Source organism: Ctenopharyngodon idella, chromosome 3 (genome assembly GCF_019924925.1).
Source record: "Ctenopharyngodon idella isolate HZGC_01 chromosome 3, HZGC01, whole genome shotgun sequence".
Lineage (NCBI taxonomy): Eukaryota > Metazoa > Chordata > Actinopteri > Cypriniformes > Xenocyprididae > Ctenopharyngodon > Ctenopharyngodon idella.
The window spans coordinates 35,959,498-35,979,953 of record NC_067222.1 but is presented as its reverse complement, the minus strand read 5'-3'; the positions used below and the strand labels follow the sequence as shown (position 1 = coordinate 35,979,953).

The 20,456-nt window shown below is 38.0% G+C and overlaps 1 protein-coding gene across 6 annotated transcripts in view; it reads left to right on the top strand.

Annotated features, from left to right (window-relative positions):
- sdk1a (sidekick cell adhesion molecule 1a) overlaps positions 1–20,456 on the top strand; it is a 331,621-nt gene that overhangs the window by 222,006 nt on the left and 89,159 nt on the right. For all 6 annotated transcript variants that reach the window (XM_051886569.1, XM_051886567.1, XM_051886566.1 and 3 more), the window contains 7 exons: positions 3,445–3,528; positions 5,503–5,697; positions 10,919–11,035; positions 12,002–12,169; positions 15,064–15,166; positions 15,426–15,599; positions 19,152–19,288. In XM_051886569.1, the coding sequence (XP_051742529.1) occupies positions 3,445–3,528; positions 5,503–5,697; positions 10,919–11,035; positions 12,002–12,169; positions 15,064–15,166; positions 15,426–15,599; positions 19,152–19,288 (978 nt within the window). The remainder of the gene's footprint in view (positions 1–3,444; positions 3,529–5,502; positions 5,698–10,918; positions 11,036–12,001; positions 12,170–15,063; positions 15,167–15,425; positions 15,600–19,151; positions 19,289–20,456) is intronic.

Sequence of the window (20,456 nt, the reverse complement as noted above, 5' to 3'; positions counted from 1 at the left end):
TTTTTGTCGCACAAAAAGTATTCTCGTCACTTTATAATATAAAGGTTGAACCACTGTAGTCACATGAACTGTTTTAAATATGTTTTTAGCACCTTTCTGGGCATCTGAAAGTGTTAATTATCTTGCTGTCAATGGAGGCCTCACTGAGCCATCGGATTTTATCAAAAATATCTTAATTTGTGTTCCGAAGATGAACGAAGGTCTTACGGGTGTGGAACGACATGAGTGTGAGTAATTAATGACAGAATTTTCATTTTTGTGTGAACTAACCCTTTAACTGTAAGGCCGGTAACACTTTATTTAGATGGTCCACTTTAAACAATCTACTAAATAACTTTGCAATTACATGTTAACTAATTCTCATTAGAGTATTAGTAGACTGTCTGCTTAATATCTGCTAACACTTTATTTTGATGCTCCCCAACAGACATTATACTAAGTACTTTTGCAATTACGTCAACTGATTCTACTTACCCGAACCCTAACAGTCTACTAAGAGTCTACTACAGTCTATTAATACTCTACTAATAGTTAGTTGACATGCAGTTTACAGGTTACTAGTAGAATGTCTAAAGTGGACTATCAAAATAAAGTGTAACTGTAAGACCTACTGTAGTGTACTGTATCACTTGTGAACCATGTGTCATGCCAAAGATTAATTCATTGCCCAAATTTGTCTTTGTCTTTTAGCGAAAGACAGCAGCATACAACAAGATTCTCAATTTCTTTATTAACTGTTCCTAAATGATTTCGCTTTACGCTTTCTGTGATTAATGCAGGTGTCAGGCTGAATTCAACAGTTTTTCCTGTCTTTGCATATATTTAACACATACTGAGTACAGGCAGTACTGCTTCTCTGTACAGTTATATAAGGAAACCCATTGAGCTAAACAGCATATTAAATATTTATGCCTTCTCTTCACTTCACATCGGTGTCCATTTGAGAGTCCAGCTGACAGGTGTTCCGAGCTCCATGTGAAGTCCAATACATATGTATAGACAGACGAATCTGTAACAGGAGGAATATATTACACTAGGCAAGACTGAGTGGATGTGAATTGATGAATGTTGGCTGTCAGTGTGGCGCTGCACATAAGTCAGGAGCTTAGTGACTGTTTGGGTGTCTGAATTATATTCCAGATCTCTAAGTATGCATTTATTCATCTGCTTATTTGTATAAAAAATGCACTTCAGATTTTTGATGGTCTGCGAGTTTTTCTTAGGAAACACGCATCACAGTTGTGTCTCTCAAGCGTAAATCTCTACAATAATGTCTCTCTTAAGCTGTACATTATAAGAGATTCATTTCTTGTAAAACTATTAAAGAGATCTACTGTATGAAATAGCTCATAGAAAATAAATCAATGAATGTGCTTTCTTGCCCCGATTTTCATGATCTAATATGAAAAGCATCTAAATAACTGATTAAAGGAATAATTTACCCAAACATGAAAATTTTATTTATCTTCATGTCACTCCAAATCAGTGTTATTTCGTTTAATTTTCAATGAATAACAACTTAAAGGGTTAGTTCACCCAAAAATGAAACTCACCCTCATGTCGTTCCACACCTGTAAAACACAAATTAAGATATTTTTGATGAAATCCGATGGCTCAGTGAGGCCTCAATTGACAGCAAGATAATTAACACTTTCAGATGCCCAGAAAGGTGCTAAAAACATATTTATAACAGTTCATGTGACTACAGTGGTTCAACCTTTGGGTTCAACCCGAAAAAAAACCAAAATAACGACTTTTCAACAATATCTAGTGATGGGTGATTTCAAAACACTGCTTCATGAAGCTTCTGAGCTTTATGAATCTTTTGTTTTGAATCAGTGGTTCGGATTGCATATCAAACTGCCAAAGTCACGTGAACTATTGAAATTGTGAAACACTTATGACGTAACAATGCCTTGTTTACTGAAATCATGTGACTTTGGCGCTCCGAACCACTGATTCGAAACAAAGATTCGTAAAGCTTCAAAGTTTCATGAAGCAGTGTTTTGAAATCACCCATCACTAGATATCGTTGAAAAGTCATTATTTAGTTTTTTTTGGTGCACAGAAAGTATTCTTGTCGCTTTATAATATTAAGGTTGAACCACTGAACTCACATGAACTGTTTTAAATATGTCTTTAGTACCTTTTTGGACATTTGAAAGTGTTAATTATCTTGTTGTCAATGGAGGCCTCACTGAGCCATCGGATTTCATCAAAAATATCATAATTTGTGTTCCGAAGATGAACGAAGGGTGTAGAACGACATGAGGGTGAGTAATAAATGACATCATTTTCATTTTTGGGGAAATCAAACTGCAAATTGTTTACTTATAGTTGCTTCTGCATATTAAACCTGTACTTTAACATTTAAAAAAAATGAAACATCACATATATATTTCTGTCTTTTCCTCACTAAAAGATGCACTGTCACGGAAAAAAAATGCGCAAACATTGTACCCTTAGGGGTACGACAGCTTGTAGTACATGAGCAGTACACTTAACAGGACAACTTTGTACCATATTTATGCCTAAAAAGTATATATTAGTACCTTAGAGTAGTAATAAGTATCCTTAAGCTACTTCAATTAAACTTCAGGGGATTAAAAAAAAAAAAAAATACAAAGTTGTCCCTTTAAGGGTACTGCCCTAGTGACAAGCTGTTGTACCACTAAGGGTACATTGTTTGCACATTTTTCTGAGAGTGATATGAATTTAGAAGGCTTGTATGGACTACATGTGTAAAAGTGCAACATGAACATTCTGACTAATATCTCCTTTTATTTTCTACTGAAGATCTGTAACAACACGGAAGTTAATAAATGATAACTGAATTATATTTTATGGGTATATTTTATAACTGTTCCTTTAAAACAAAACAACATTCATACAGACCTGTTTACAGTATGATATGAACATAAATAGCAGATTTTTCTCATTACAAACTCATAACAGATGTTTTATAAGCATGAAATCTATAATGTAAATCTGCAGCATTGTGAAGTTTCAGTGGCCATCTGTGCCTCTGCAGGAAGTCCAAACATTACAGCAGAGGACGTTGTGCATTAGGTGAATGAAGTGAATGAAACATGCCCACCGGTGCTCTCAGTCTTAATGCAACCCTTCCACATGTCTGACTGCCGAAGACACGTGACTACATTAAGCACAGAAGCTGAGCATTTCAATCTTGACAATGTTTATGAATTCATTACTTTTGCTCCAGTAAACATTCAGTTGCTACAGAAAAGGGAATAAATTTCCCCCACGCCCATCTGCGCTCAACAAAAATACCATTTTTTGGAAAATACATTGAATTCCACTGGCGGAATCACTCGATTATTTCTGCTTATTCCATTTATGAATTACAATACCTCGAAAACGTCATTCTTTTGTATTCAGTTGAGAAATGTCAGTGTTCTCAAATAAGCTTATTTGCTTTTGCAGAGGCGCCCTATTTCACCGCTGAGCCCAGGAGGAAGATGATGGGAGAGGTGGACAAAAGTTTGGATATCCAGTGCCAAGCTCGAGGTGAGTGCTTTACGTGCGAGACTTAAACCGAGGGGGCTGGATTGATTCGAGGTTTAAAAGTATACTCTCCAATATGCTTTACACACAATAGACATACAATATACTTCAGCCCCCCTCTGATCCATGCACTTCATCGAGCACTCAGAGCTTTTGTAGTCAGTAATCTTAGTTACGTAAAGGTATTTTTAGCAATTTTCGCATTGCATTCTTTGCGCTGCCACCCACAGTCATGAATGAACTCCCAGGAACGCCGTGCGGGTCTATTAACCAACCCTAAAGGCTGTGCCTGCTCTGTTTGGGGGTGATTTATAAAATCTGTACATTTAGAGGATGCCAGCATCCCTTCATCGAAGACAAATGGCAGCCTTTCGGACGAGTGGCGAAGAGTTTACGATTAGCTGTGAGATATGAGGTGTTGATGGGAAGGGGCTTAAACCATTATCATTATAGCGTGGAAAAATGGCCAATGAAATGGTATTGGTTTTCTGCCAGAAATATTCTCTAGCTTTCTAATAGTGCTGAAATGGAAAGTCGGCTCAACTGTTATAACCGTACTTATGATATTTGTCCGTTGAGGTTCAGTTTCGGCTCAGCTGCAATTTCAGCGAAGGGTAAAAATGATCCCTCAGCATCAGATGGGCTGCGAGAAATAAAAACAAGCGAGTCACCCCGCCGTATCCTCAAGAGCAGGAAGTGGAATCAATCCATTACTTCTCTTATGTGCTGCTTCTGGGACCGTTCTCACTTTTTTATGTGGCTGGATTGAAAGGAATCCTTTTGTTTTGAGAAGTTATATCTCTCCAGAGCAGAATCAGAAGTCTCCAGCTCTGAAGGATCAAGGAAAAGACTATAACACATGCCCAGAGCCCCTCGCTCTTTTGATACGTCTCGGAAAATTTGCACGGCAAAGTCTGCAGCTGTTTGGTGCCGAGTGGAGCTTGATACAGCCGTTAACCACAGGCGAAAAGTGCTAAATGAGTTTGAATAATACAATCTGGTGGCCTTCTCTTGATGCAGACGAGAGCCACAGCGAGTGATGATTTTCTCTGTTAGCTCTTTCAGCCGTTACTTAAATCATCCCCCCCGAGAGTGCACTTTTCCAAGCTGCCTGAATATTCTTAGAAGAGTGCAAGCCGAATCTGTTTGGAGGCTTAAGGCCTCAGATCTTCTCATTTTCACTTGACACTTCATCATCTTTTTTATATCCTACAAAAGGAGCATCCAGCATTTTCAAAATTAGACCTTTGAGTATGTACAATAAAGAGTGTTTAGACCAGTGCAGTCTGTGTGGCTTCATACTGCACAGGCCTTCGCTTCCAAAGGGAAGAATGGGGATAAACATAGTGTGATTTCAAGTTAGCAAAATGGATTCACTGAAACTGGGAAGTTTATAGAATATAGTGCCACCTCAGACAATTTACCATCTATCTATCTATCTATCTATCTATCTGTTTGTCTGTCTGTCCGTCCGTCCGTCCATCTATTTATCTCTCTGTCTGTCTCTCTATCTATCTGTCCGTCCGTCCATCTATCTATCTATCTATCTATCTATCTATCTATCTATCTGTCCGTCCGTCCATCTGTCTATCTAATATCTATCTATCTATCTATCTGTCTGTCTGTCTGTCTGTCTATCTATCTATCTATCTGCCTGTCTGTCTGTCTATCTATCTATCTAACTGTCTATCTATCTGTCTGTCTGTCTGTCTGTCTGTCTATCTATCTATCTGTCTATCCATCTGTCTGTCAATCTATCTACATTTTATGACTAAATGACTTTTTCTATTTTCTGTTTTTTTAAAACTTTCTATATAGCTCTATCTCATTATTAAAATGTTTTAAAATTTTAATAAGGTTTTTTTTCTATAAAATATTTAATTTCCAAGTTACTTTTATAATTTACTTTCAACTTTCTGAACCCAACTGACATCTGACCTTCATCATGACCCATCATGTTGTGTTTTTAACTCACAGGGGTGCCCATGCCCAAGCTGGAGTGGTATAAAGATGCTGTGCCCCTCAGTAAACTCAACAACCCTCGCTACAAGGTCATCTCCAGCATGGGCCTTCAGGTCAGGAAGGTACAGCCCAGCGATGCCGGAATCTTCCAATGCTTTGCCAGGAACTCGGCTGGAGAAGCTCAGGTCCACACTTATCTGGACGTCACGAGTAAGTCTGACCCCGAGGCCGGGCAGGGGGGGCGTCATGCATTCTTTATCGCACATTTTCCAGACTCACTGTTAGTATTTATTGACACACAAACAATTGAGATGTTGCCAAGAGTATTAGATGTGACCAGTTGCAAAGTGCACCTTCTCTCAGCTGTTGTACAGCAGTTCCCCGGCGTGACAGATGTGTTGTTCCTAATCTACGGACATGTGATTCTCAAACCTTTCTGTAAGAGATGCAGCAGCTCCCTGTGGAGAGGCCTGTCTGGAGTTGATTACATCGTAGTGTTTGTCAGGGCACTGCCCTGATCTGTACATGAGGACATTAAGACCCCCTCAGAGGAGCACTCTCATCACACAGATAATTACCACAGCCCCAGCTGCACATATTTATTGCATGTAGATTGCCGTAATGATTTTAACTTCCAGCCGCATTGACCTTTGAATCATTCGATTGTCCGTGATTGTGCAGAATATTTTGGGGACTGGAGCTTGTTCATTAAAAAGAACAGTATTTCATTTTTTATTTTTTAAGTTTTACAAAGTCCTTACAATGTTCAGGGTCAGAAAAATGTAGAAAAATATGTTTTGGAGCATGAGACATTCACTAATAACATAAACTTTAGAGTAAAAATAAATAAATATAAAATGTTATAAAAATATAGAATAAGGAGCCTTTAATTCAGATAAGCTATTAATTTCAGCCCTAAAGTTTTAAGTAATAAAAATGCTGCTCTGAATGGCTGAAGATCTCGCATTCTTCTTGCATATTGATTTTGCATATCTAGACTCGCTCATTGACCGACGATTCAATCAAAGCTGTGTTAGTTCTGCTGCAGGCTTTATTATTCCTGTATAGATCTGTTTCATGCAAAAGTGATCAAGGACAAGTACAGTGGATGAATGTTAGTAATCACTCACCAGGCCTTTATCTCCCCAGAGAGAAGGGGTCATCATACAAAACATCAGAGCATACTGAGCATGTTGATTTTCAATGACATACCACCTCTGATTTTTAAGTGTGGAACATTGTGTCAGGATGTGCAGTTCAAGTGCTCTAGCAGAGATAGTGCTGACATACCTTTAGAATACAGGAATTTGAGAGATATTGAGGTTTTATTTTACATATGCGAGTAATGCGAAAATACAGAGTAGGATGTGTCCTAAATAAATCAAGACAATGAACAATAGTGGGTTATTCTGAGGTGTTGTTAAACTCAAGTTGGAGGTTGTTAAACTCTCTTTCATATCTTTCATTAGTTATGTACAGTGTCCATCATTTAATTTGCAGCATTACTCTACAACTTACCTAACAGATGTGTGTACTATATATATATATATATACAATGTAGCCTGTTCAATCAGGATTTCTTTGTCTTTCAGGGCAACTTTCTTTAAAAGGTTCTACATATTAGGAACACTTTTAGCTGTGTTGCTACGTGTCACAAGTAAAGGCCTGTTCACACCAAGAACTATATAACTAAAGATAACCATAATGAAATCTATATTAGCATCCACACCAATGAAAGCTCTGATAACACTCTGTTTATTCTGAGTGCAGGTTTGCAGAATGGATTAGGAATTAAATGATTGGCTGTCAATGTTTTTATCATTCATCAGCTAGAAAAAAAATCATTCTGAAAGTGATTCCAACCATATCGTTTCTCTGTGCCATTATTGTTGTAGTTGTGGTGTGGACATATTCAGTGTGCTATTCTTTTATATTTATATTTCTAGAACTATATCTTTATTGTTATCGTTGTAGTTATTGTCCTTGGTGTGAACATGCCTTAAGGACGATAATGATAACAATAAAGATTTATTTCTAAAAATTATTCTAAATACTATATAGCAGAGTCCACACCCCAGCTATAATGATAACAGCACAGAGAAATTATATTGTTAGTATCACTTTCAGAACGATTTTTTCCAGTTGATGAACGATAAAAGCATTGACAGCCAATCAGAATCCATCAGACTTGAAACAGCTTGAGCATTTAAAGAGGCAGACGACAAAACTCGCTTCGAATAAACAGAACAATATTGTCTGCTGGTGTGAACGTTAATATTGTTATTGTTATAGTTATCTTTATAGTTATTGTTCTTGGGTTGAAAGGGCCTTAAGGTGATCACCTCGTTTATAATAAACCAATCCAATGTATCGGCACCGGCCGCATTTTTTTGACATGATGTGCCACAACTATTTGAGGCTGTGTACATTGGACATGTCAAAATAAACATTATTAACTGGAAAATTTGTCTTTCTGAGTAAGTGCATGATGATATTGTATTGAAGCGTTCATTGTACTGTGTTACATCGCAATGGCCCGTTCGCTTTGACGTGTCCATGATGGCCTGTTTAATCTTTGTAGGTCTAAATGCAGCGAAATTTGGCTTGCTACTCTACCCGAAGCTGAATGTCTTTCCCATGTAGTGTGTCTGCCATAGTCCCACAGTGGCCGAATTTCCATTACAGATTTGCACAAAACTTTTGCAATATTTTCTAAATGTCGATAAAAAACTATTGTGAAATGACAGCGTTTCCATTAACCGATGTTATGCGACTAAAACTCTTGCGATGAGTCATTTTCCTCTTGCGATAAGTCATTTTATAAAAGACAAACATCTTTAAAGAATGACAATGTGACTGTATGTCAGGTGACCTGTAAATGCGAAAAAATTGTTTCCATTGCAGTTTTGCGAAATATTCCTTTTTCGAATTGTCTGAAAAACCACCTCATGGGAGCGTAAAAACTTTTTTGCAATATTTGGGAGTTTTTGCGAAATTCATGTGTTTCCATTGAGCGTAATTTCAATTCGCAATTACAATTTACGCAATTTGAAGGGTAATAGAAACGCGGCTAGTGGCTAAACCTCCTTTGGCTCCGCCTGCTACAGTAGCCACGCCCCGAACTCATGCTATAGGTTGAGCTGGAAAGAGATTGACAGATCTGAGCGAACCACTCTTAATGTTTTGATGGTGCCTGGTAGCGGTTAAACGGATCGTTGTTGACGCATGTGATTCACGGATCAATTGCAAGTTTAACCGCAATAGAGTGAAAATTTATCATTTGCTCGTGTTTTGTCTTGCTTGTTTACACATTAAATAGATATAAAACCATTCCAGCGCTAGAAGAGGCAAAAGAGGATTTAATTCGGTATTGCACGCCACGTTGTTATCGGTGCACACAGACGCACATACATACAAGGCTCGCGCGCACACACAGAGAGAGAGGCGCGTTTCAGATAGCTCGCAAACTCCTAATTGGTTTCTCTTTCGCGTCCTCAATGCACTTGGATGGACACATACACGCATTATGTCAGTCAAAATACCCCTCTCGGCAAGTATTCTCGTAAACACATTCGGTTATGTCTTAATTGAACGAGGTGAGAATTCGGATGTGTATCTATCGGATGTGTGAGTGCATGGGGTCCTATTCTTAAAGTGACAGCAACCTATAAATACCTGCTGTTGTCTGTCATGTAAATCAAACAACATAACACAGCTTTAACAAAGATTAATCTATATTAAATTTATACAGTGAACAGTGTCATTTTACATTTAATTATTACATTTCTGTACATGAAAATTAATACTACAGTTAGACCTTATACTTTATTTGTAACGTTATGTTGTATTTATCTATGTTTGTAATTGGTGTACAGTATTTGTTCTTTTTACAGTCTGTTCACTTGCCTTTAATAATGTATTAGTTAGGCTAGTAGTTTCTGCTATGGTATCGGAGTAGTTAAAGTGGGCTAAGTAATAAATGCAAAGTTACCCCTCACCCCCTTTTTTTTTTTTTTTTTTGTGCTGATCCGAAAAATGATCCGATCCGTGACTTAATAACCGTGATATGATCCGAACCGTGAGTTTTGTGATCCGTTGAACCACTAGTGCCTGGAGGGGCTCAATGTTTACACTTTTTGTAACCCTTACTGGGTTAAGATAATATTTTAACATTAAAAAATCTTACATACTTCACCTTTAAATATATGTTACATAATGTGACAATGTTTTTGCATTGATGTCTGATGACTATGTGACTACTATGAAAAATCCATTTAGATCACAAAAAAACTTTGCATAATATTAACAGTTTAAACAAAAGAAATCAAGAACTAAAACTACAACAGTGACAGTCAGAATTATTTGTTGCAACAATCTGTATCTATATTGGTCATATTAATATTGGTCAGTCTGTAAAAATTCTTAGATTGTGATACAGTCAAATCAAAATTTATTCAGACACCTTGAACATTTCATTCATTATCTCAGTTTATTCACTATAGTTTAAAAAAATGGGAATAAAAAATGACAAGATCTCAGAGTTAAACTGTGTCAGAAAAAAATAATCTTAATTATGTCAGATAACACTTAAGCAAAACATGATCAGGTCAAAGTGTCTGAATAATTTTTGGTTCCAAATTTTTATCAGTTTCACTGGTAGTCCACTGTATGAAGAATTTTTGGGTGTAATATGTCACAGTTTACCCTATTTTGCTATCCTCACTTACATAAATGAACTATAGTGTCCTGCACCCACTAGATAAAATATATAAAAAATATCAAAAATGTCTGAATAAAGTTTGGTTTGACTGTATATATAATGTTACCATGATAAAAAAAATTTATAGCATAATATAAGATTTTGGTTATACTGCCATGCCCTACCGTGGCATCAGTATTCATGTGATAAAAATGATGTAAAGCAATTGGAAACAAAGCTGTAATGTGTTTTATATTGCTGCCTCGTCCGTTCCAAATGAATATGGCACATATTCAACAATGCATCCAAACAGCGATCTTTTGCTCTCGAACAACAATATGCTTTACTTTTCCAAATGGAAATACCTTTTCATTTACACATCTCTGCCTATTAAAAATTACCTACAGTAGCAACTCCACATTGCCACATTGGACACCCAATCAGAACAGTATAATTAAATTCATGCCAGTTGTTTACCATCTCCGATTTGAAACACAAATTTGCAGACATGTCCTGGATCGCAATAAAAAGCATCAGTAGTGTTTTGATGGACATAACATTGTTTTAATACAATTTACTGGCTGTTGTTTGGCCTCTTTTAATAATTTACGTGTTCCTGTGGGGGTGTGTGGGTGGACTGCATTAAGCGTGAATGTGGGGCTACTGAACGAATGTGTCGTTTTCTTGTCCTGATTAAAAATGTGTGTGTTTGTGTGTGTGTGTGTTCCGCAGGTATGGCTCCGGCCTTCATCGCGGCGCCGGTCGACATCACTGTCACAGACGGAGCGGTGGCTACGTTCACCTGTCAGGTATCTGGGGCCCCTAAAGCAGCCATCATCTGGAAGAGAGGTAATGCTAGTGCAATGTGATGTTAGATTTGAGCATTTAACATCTGAATCAATTAATAAATGAGGCTAAAATCACATCTGAGCTCTGTTCCATACCTGGGGAGTATCTTAACCATTCAGTCTTGAATCCATGCAATTTAGAGCCCTCTACGTAGGCAGAAACATACGCAGTCTTTGTACAAGAGACTCAGCTCAAAATTGATTTCACGAGAGTTTGATGTGACATAAAAATACATTTGGATTCATTTTTTGTCCCTGTTGTTGTCACAATGCATTCTGAGTTTGCCTTCTCCAAGAATACACTGGATTCTGCTTAAGATTTTGGTCAAAATGAAATTGCTCACTTTTTGGAACAGTCTTCACATTGATTGCATATATTCTGCCTTAAAATGTTGTCTTCATAGGCAGCTACTGTAGCTAGGTTTTGGAACAGAGCATCAATGTAATGTCAGTATTAACATGGGTGCATCCTAGCCCTGCTGTTTTGTTATGTTTACTAGTGCTATATTTGACTTATTACAGCCAGATCGCTGGCATTCTTGCATTTTGTTACTGCAGGCAGAGCCATCAATTGATGTATGAGGTTGTGTGTTTTGTGCTTCACAGGAAGCCATTAAGATGTCTTTGTTGCAGCCGATTGGCAACACAAAAGATAATTTCATGCAAGAGTAACAAAAAAACTTCCATTAAATTCTACAACTGTTTTGGCTATATTCATGAAGTCATTTCCATAGCATTCCCAATTATGAAGCGGCATATATAATAGCGGCCCCTAACAAGGTAGAGAGCTCTGCAGGCGCTTTTTCCTCTGGGAAAACTTTAAGCCTGTAATAAAATCATCCTGAGCTCCAACACCACGCATAGTGATGCTCTATTAATTCCTTATATGGAAGCCGAAGCGAGATATTGAACTAACTGGTTTGTGTGTGTGTGTGTGTGTGTTTGTTTGTGTGTGTATGCATAACAGATACTCAGATCCTTGCCAGCGGTTCAATGCAGATTCCACGTTTCACCCTGCTGGAGTCCGGCGGTCTGCAGGTTCAACCGGTGGTGCTGCAGGACACGGGCATGTACACCTGCTACGCCGTTAACTCAGAGGGAGCGATCAACGCCAGCGCCTCCCTCACCGTATGGAGTAAGAGAAACACACTTAATCAGAACACATTTGCGAACATCTTTCAGAATACGCTTTTTCACTGACTTGAGAGTGGAAAGATGACGTCACTGTGGAAGCACGGAATAGAAAAATTAACAAGGTAATTGCGATTTTTTTATCTCACAATTCTGACTTTATTTCTTGCACATTAGAGTTTATATCTTGGAATTTTAAGTTTAGTCGAAAATATGAAATGAATGTAAATGAGGGTGGCAGCGAGTCAAACCGGTCACTAGGCCTCCGGGATCTTTTCTGGTGCTCCCGATGGGCCAATCCTGGCCTGGACCTGCCTAATTTTGTGAAGGAAAGGGTATGACTGGATCACGAAATGAACGTCATGAATTAAATATTAATTTTGTGAATGTAATATTTGATTTTGTGCATTGATATGAATACAAAATGGAATGTAACAAAACATTTCTTGAACAAAATATGCATTTTGTTATAAAGACAGATCCTTTCGTCTACGAAATTAGGTGCATCTTAAAAGAGATATAAACTCTTTGCATGGCCAAATTGCAAGATATAAAGTCAGAATTTTGATATAAAAAGTTGCATTTTTTTTTTTTTTTTTTTCCATGACGGAAACAAGCTTCTGTATATAACTGATTTTTACTTCACAAACAAACATTTTGGTTTTGGTTTTGAGTCCTAGTTTGCATTTACATGCACTTTAAAAGTTGAATTTCAGATGGACTAAAAAATGTAAGCATATTTATTAGACAGACTTACAGACCTAGATAAGTGGACTATAGCTCAGCTTCGACCAGCATCTATTTACGTTCATTGCACAGGTGATGTGTGGTGATGTGCAGTGATCAAATATTCTATAATGCATTGTGTCATGTACACCTGGACAGACAGATAAAGACCATAGCTCTACTATAAAGGCTTGTTCACATCAACATAAATGTTTGGTACATACTGTATATATGGTCTGATTTTCGCATACAAAGCGTCTGTTCAGACCATTGCATAACAAATGCAGATGGGCTGAATGAAAGTGCAATTTCACCTTTGACAGTAGATGGTGCTTATAGAAAAGCAGAAATACATTGGTTCCTCTGGTACTCAAAGCAGCACCGTGCAACTTGTCAGAGAAGAAAACAAGTTAAACAGTATTTACATGTTTTGAAATATCCATTAAGATTTCTGTATTCGCTATGGTGTTTATCAAACACCACCAAATATAAGAGTACAGAGACAAGAGAGACGGTTCTGGATTCTTCCTTTGCTATTCACTGTCGCTTGGCAAAATAGTCTGTCTGTGAGAGCCACCAAGTCGTACTGTGCGTCTGAGTAGGTACTACATTTGAATTTGAACTTTCTTCGCGACTGTTAAAAAAAGTATGTTCTATAAAGTATGAATATGGGTAGTACGAATGAAATTCGGACGTATTACATCCCCCATGTTGTTACTGTCACGTGACCTACCAGCATCAGTTGCGTCGCTTCACTTCCATTCATATCCTCTCCCATGGCCTCATTGGATAGTAAAGTGTCCATTAAATGTGCACTTCAGAATCTTGGCGGAAGTAGTAGGTCATCCGAGGACTTTTCGCCTAGGGCTGGGCGATGTGGCCAAAAAATCATAACTCGGTATTTTTTGGCTGAATGGTGATATACGGTATATATCTCCATATTTGCTACATTTTTCTATTTGGATTAAAAAAAAGAAAAAAAAAATCTTATTTCACATCCTACCCAATCTCATCTTATAAACAATGTTCATATTAACGGCTATGAAAACAAATAGTGAATGTAACCATGTAGTCTATGCTATTTATGTGCAAAAAAGGGTCAAATCACATCACATTCTAACATTGTAACATTACAATCTAAAAATAAAAATAATGCTTTTTAAAGCAGAAGTTAAATTCACTGAACTAAAAATAAAATTAAAAACATTTACTGCTATCACAAAAATACACTTACTTACCAGTTTAAAAATATTCATGTGGATATTTATTGTTCAACAACAAATATTTTAGCAAAATGAATATTTTTGTCAGAATTATGGCGCTCCTATTCTATTGCGCGCCGTCTGTTTGGCGCGCATGCGCGCGGCGGCGCTCATTCACTGAAGTGTTAAGTTTAGCGGAAATTAACTTCTTGCATAAGGCTCGTCAACCCCTGACAGCAAAATGGAAATATTTGCATGACTTTCTAACATTTACAGATGGAGAATATACCTTTGAAATGTAAGTTATGCACTGAGGGAAACACCACAAATGCATTAACATTAGCTTTTCGTATACTGTATAGTAAGGAGATATTTGATTTCGGACACAGAGATGCATTAACAGCTGTTGAGTCAAATGAAAATGTTTATTGCTTGTCTTTGTGTGAACTAAACATTTCAACTTTGATTTTCTTTATTCCATCACAAGCTAACTTTAATCTAACCATCACAATTTAAATATATAAAGAGTAAAACTCATAATAATCATTTCAAACATATAATAATTTTATTTCAGGTGGACAGGGGAAAATACTGTTTCATTTTTAAATTGTTACAGCAAAGAACCACCATTATTTCAGTGGAAATGTGTGGTTCTGGATTGGGCAAATGCAAAACTCACATCAAACTTACTTCCTTCCTTTAATAATAGATTTATTCAATAAACATGTCTTCAATAAATAAAGTCAGAGCAGAGCATGATAAACTGCAGCTAAGCAAGGTGATATCTACAGCATCCAGACTTGTTATTACACACTGATCAGAGCATGTAAAGTCCTGGAAGTGTCTCAGCAGGAGGGAAGCACGCTCAGCCATTGACGTGTGAAGAGGCTGTTATACAGTGAAGCATAGCCGTTTGGTTCTTGGAAACATTAAACTCATGCAGAATCAACGATGTTGTGTTTTCTCCAAGGTCGCACATCCATATCCAGCCCTCCCATGGACAGACGTGTCATTAAGGGGACCACAGCCATTTTGGAGTGTGGCGCCACCCACGACCCGCGCGTGGAAGTGAGGTGGGTGATGACAAACGAGCCGTGCTGCTTCCTCTTCTCGTCTGGGCTCCACACTCAGTGTGATTGTAATGTTAATGCAGAGTGTCAGCCCACAGGCCTTGAAGTTGATTCAAAGCGCGATCCGTAGTGTTGTACAGTTAATTCAGCGCTAATATGCTGGATATCAGTGTAATGAGCCAGCGCTGTTTCCTGCGCTCCCCCTGTGTCAGTTTGACTGTGATAGAGTTCTCTTCCGCTCCCCGTCTCCTTCACTTGGCAGGTATGTGTGGAAAAAGGATGAAGAGTTAGTGAGCCAGACCAGAGGGGGGCGTATCAGCCTGCAGGAGGGCTCCTTGCACATCAGTCAAACCTGGTCCGGGGACATCGGGGACTATGCCTGTGACGTCATCTCTCAGGCCGGCAACGACTCCAAGGCGGCCCGTCTGGAGGTCATGTGAGTGACTTAGCTTCCCTTCATCTCTGAGCATTAGGCTGACTAATGCGCTGTGCTGATGGATGTATGTCACCTTCCAGGTGCGCATAGCGCATCATTTTTCACCAGCTGCCTTTGAAGTGTGAGGACGTAACTGAAGAGCGAAATATATGCTGTCTCTCAAAAACCTCTAACCCTAAGTATTCAACTTTGTCATGTAACTCATCCCACACCATTTCTACTACAGAAACGAATGATACCTCAAATCATGAGGCTTGTTGAGGAGGGGTGTGATATCACTTACTAAGTGATCGGGTATATGATTTTCTCCTGATGGACAATTGAACAGACAAAAAAAAACAGATTTAAAGGTGCAGTAAGCCATATCTGAGAATCATTGTTGAACACTGTTGATATTTAAAATCTGCCCAAACAAACACACCCCTCCCTTCATTGCTCCGCCCCCAAAATGCATGAACATGCAATGCAAGAGTCTTTATCATAGCAGAAGCGAAGCAAAATAAAGCTTCGCGAAAGATAAAGCAAAGATGACGAAAGAACGACAGGGAAGAACAAAAAATGAACACACAATACACGAGTATATACAAGCAAGAGTTTGTTGTTAGTCACCAGCAGCACACACTCAAAACCAATGTTACTCACATATGGAGCAGAAACAACACAAACCTTGGTGTCTGTTTTCTGCCCTTCCCGCTTAGGTCTCTCCAGCGCTGGAAAGCTTTTCTAATATTAACGTGGGTCCTAAAGCACTTGACTGATCATAACCCATTTATTCAATGTGTTGACGTAATTTCAACTGAAACAGGAAGACAGGGCGATATATCGAACAGCCCCGCCCCTTTTTTAAAATAGCCAGTAGCGTTTCGTTTAAATCACAGCTCGGCCAGAAATGTCAAACTGAGTAAAACCTCTGTTTCCTTTTAATATCTAACCGTTTATCCTCCTTATCTCCTCTTTATCACTTTAAAATACAGCATTCTGTGCAGAATTCAAATGGGTCCGATACCTTTCGTAGTCTGAGCCGACTTGTGGATATGATCCGCTCCGTGCTCTCGTGATAGTGGGCCAGAGCAGACTGTGCTCGCGCTGCAGTGGTTCGTGTTACACTAAAGCAAAAACGGACTTCATTTGCGTCTATAGAAAGCATATTTACACTGTCTGAATCGTTGCCTATTCTTTATATAGTGCACTATGTGCCATTCACCATGCAGAAACTAGTAAATGTGTGAACAAATAGCCGATTTCAGCCGCAGCTTCAGTGTCTGTTCATAGTGTAGGAAGGGCGGGACTTCAGATTCTAGAGAGCATTTGATTGGACAGAAGATTTGATGAGAAGCTGAAGTTCGATGTGATGTCATGAAAATCCTTGATCCATTTTAGCGGAAGTGAGAGACTGTAAGTTTTGAATGCTTATATCTCCTAAATGCGAGGTTTGTCATTGTTTTGGAACACACCATCTTATTCATAACCTTAAGGATAACATATTCATACTAAGAGCTAAAAAACTTAAATTTTGATTTCAGGGGGACTATAAGAGAAAAGCGCAGTCCACAATACAATTATAACAATAATGACACAGAGGAACGATATCATTGGAATCACTTTCAGAGCGATTTTTCTTCCAGCGGACCAACAATAAAAACTTCTGACAACCAAATCAGAATCCTCCCAACTTTCAAGAGCTCTAGCTTTTAAAGTGACAACAAAACTGCAGCACAGGCTTATTATTTTGCAAAGGACACCAACTCCTATTTACTTGAATTGGACAATTCTTTGTTTCTTTAGCTTTCTTCTGCATTTTGTTTGCTCACCTACTGCAGCGTCTGCATGCACTACTTGAGTGGATTGCTACTCTCAGCATGAGTGTGTAGACTGACCTTTCCTCAGTAACCTTTTTCAATGTAACCTTTCAATCTGGATTCCAACTGCTTATGCTCTATTTTAATATTCATCAGCAGTCTGATAATTGTAACTTTTAAAGCTTTTTATTTAATCAAAGAAGTTTTTTTTCTTTTATGTCTGTGTTCTTTGCCTTGAACCTGACTTTCAAAACCTAGTTTTTGAAGTAGCTAGTTTGCTAGTATTTATGAGTACTTTTCTAACTCTCTATCCAGAAAAAAAAGAAAAAAACGTCCTGACCATCTCCTAAAAAGCTTTTGACCTTTTGACCAGTCTCTGAGTGGGTAGATTTCTTCATCCCGGCTATTTGAAACCCCATTTATGATCCGTGTCTGCCAGTCGATTCCTTAAACCCAAAATAAAAGCTAAATCTTGGCAGCGTAAACATTTTAACACCTAAAGCCTTTGCTTATGACTCTGTACCACAATATGATGAGGGAATAAAATCCCCTCAGAAGCTCTCCAGAAATAAACCGCTGGAAGACTGCAGTAACCAGCGGGTGTGTGTACTTTATGCAGATTTCATGAGGCTAATGTTGTGTGGAACTAAGACTCATTATCTGTTTGTGGGTTTTCTGGCTCCTCATTAAACTGGAGAAGATGCTGTGGTGGTATCAGATGGTTGTGTGGAATCAGGCATGTTGTCAAGAGGACTTTCCCCAGTGGCTGAAGTCACCCATCCGTTCTTTTTCCACCTTCAGCGATCACAGCCCACGCCATTACAAATAAACACTGATTGCCCAACAATCTGAACAAAAGCATTAATACTAATACTAAGGTCAATTTTATTTTGATGCCATTCTGTTATTTCTGTGTTAACTCTCTATGTGCAAAAATGTGTTCACCTTGTGCTCTAATATACTATCTGTAAGGGATAGTATCTTAAAAAAATCCTTAATACAAGATATAAGATATTAAAGAGATAGTTCACCCAAAAATATTTGATATTAATATTATTTTATTGAAATCAAAGGTATTTAACATTTTGCAATTTACTAGTTAACGTCATGTAAAGGATTAGCAGTTCTTTTACACCTGTGGAAACGTCACAGTCTTCCTTCTTAGAAAAAAAAAAAACTGATGAAATCTTAAGCTTTGCTGGCTCTCTCCATGGGTTTAATTTGGAGGAGAAAACAAACTTTCCGAGCGCAACCGTTGGTGCTCGGTGTCTGGTCTCAGCAGGATGCATATGAAATGATTAATAAAGAAATCAATAGAATTTAAAAAAAAAAGCTAGTGTGAAGAAAAAAATCAAGACAAATGCAAATGAATGCCTGCCTCCGACTGGCTGTGAGATTCAGGCTGAATTTGGAATCACGATCCTTTTGAACATGGAGGACACTGCAGTAGGAGTGAATATCTGAGAAGATCTGAAAATTGGCCGAGGGAGCCTACTGGGAAGGGCAGTCCCAAAGATAAAATCATTAACAGACTCAAACCACAATGAACGTCTGGTAGCGTTCATGTAATATTCATGTAGCATTCAGATTTGATCATTTATTGCAAAATACTTAATGTAGTAACCTCTAAATCACTTCATGTTCTGGATAGAGCTGTAGCTATGTGCTAATGCTAGCTTTGTTTATGCAGTGCTTGTGTGAGAATTGTGAAACAGTCCTTATTTTGAGCATTTGCTGTTCTCTGTCCTCATAGAGAGCTGCCACACTCGCCTCGAAACCTGCAGGCCAGCCTGAACAGCAATGACAGCCGCAGCGTGGACCTGTCCTGGATGAGACCCTTTGATGGAAACAGCCCCCTACTGCATTATGTGGTTGAGCTCTCAGAGAACAGTAAGATACATGCAGACACACTCACAAACACACACTGGTTTACTCCCCTTCATCCATCATTGTACCTAGCCTGGGGCAAATACAGTTTCATTAGTAACCCAATTGCCATGTAAAGAAATATATAAAAAAAAGTTTGTTAGATTTTACATTTTGAGCGCATTTTTTTGTTGTCAGATGTAAGTTGTTCAAATGTGATGAACTACACTCTGCTAGGACACCTACGTCAACTTGAAGGGAACTGAGGCTTAATTGGGAATGGGATCCTAGTGGTGTCTGCCCACTTTTTCAGCAGCCTCGTTTCCAGAAGTATTTTTCCCATTCATTTTTCCTATAGGGATCCTTCATTTAAGAGTTCTAAACATTGAATCAAACCAAGCAGCTATGATGTCAATCACAAAATTACAAACTTTGAAGCAAAAAACTAGTTGAAATTTGGACAAAAAGACAAAGGTACAAGATTGTGAACAATGAAACATTGTGAATGACATTCAAATTAAAAGCAATATATATAAAACTTTAAATTGAATTTAAATTTATGAGTGTGTGTGTGTATATATGATATCATTTGCAGTGTTTCATGGGAGTGGGCGGGCGCTAAAGAGTCCTTTTGGTGCAATTTCCTTTGTTCGATTCCCTGATTGGAGTACATTTCTCTAAAGAATCATGGATGATGTAGTTTTTCACCATGAATTCGACTGTTAAACATGATTTAAAAAAAAAAAAAAAAGTAAATAAATAAGTTGAAATAATGCAGGCTGAAGGCTTCAACAAAAACATATACCATCGTTTAAAGAGATTTGGCTGAAAGAAGAAAGTCATATACACCTAGGATGGCTTGAGGGTGAGTAAATCATGGGGTAATTTTCATTTTTGGGTGAACTAACCTCATAGCTCACAGTAGGTCTGTCTTTAGAGGTTTATAATTTATCATTCAAAATCAATTCCCCTGTGAAGCAACTGAATGGCATTTTTACTTCCAGAACCGATGCTATTCTGAATTCAGCCTGACTTCTTACATCCAGTAAAAATCACCTTGACACCACTTAATCAAAAGCTATTTGAGCTAGAGTGGCCCAGAAGAGAGATATAGAAATCAAATCATTTTAAATGTGAATAAGGTGTCCAAATACTTCTTGGTGTCACCGTATAGCCATTTGCTCTGTGGGAT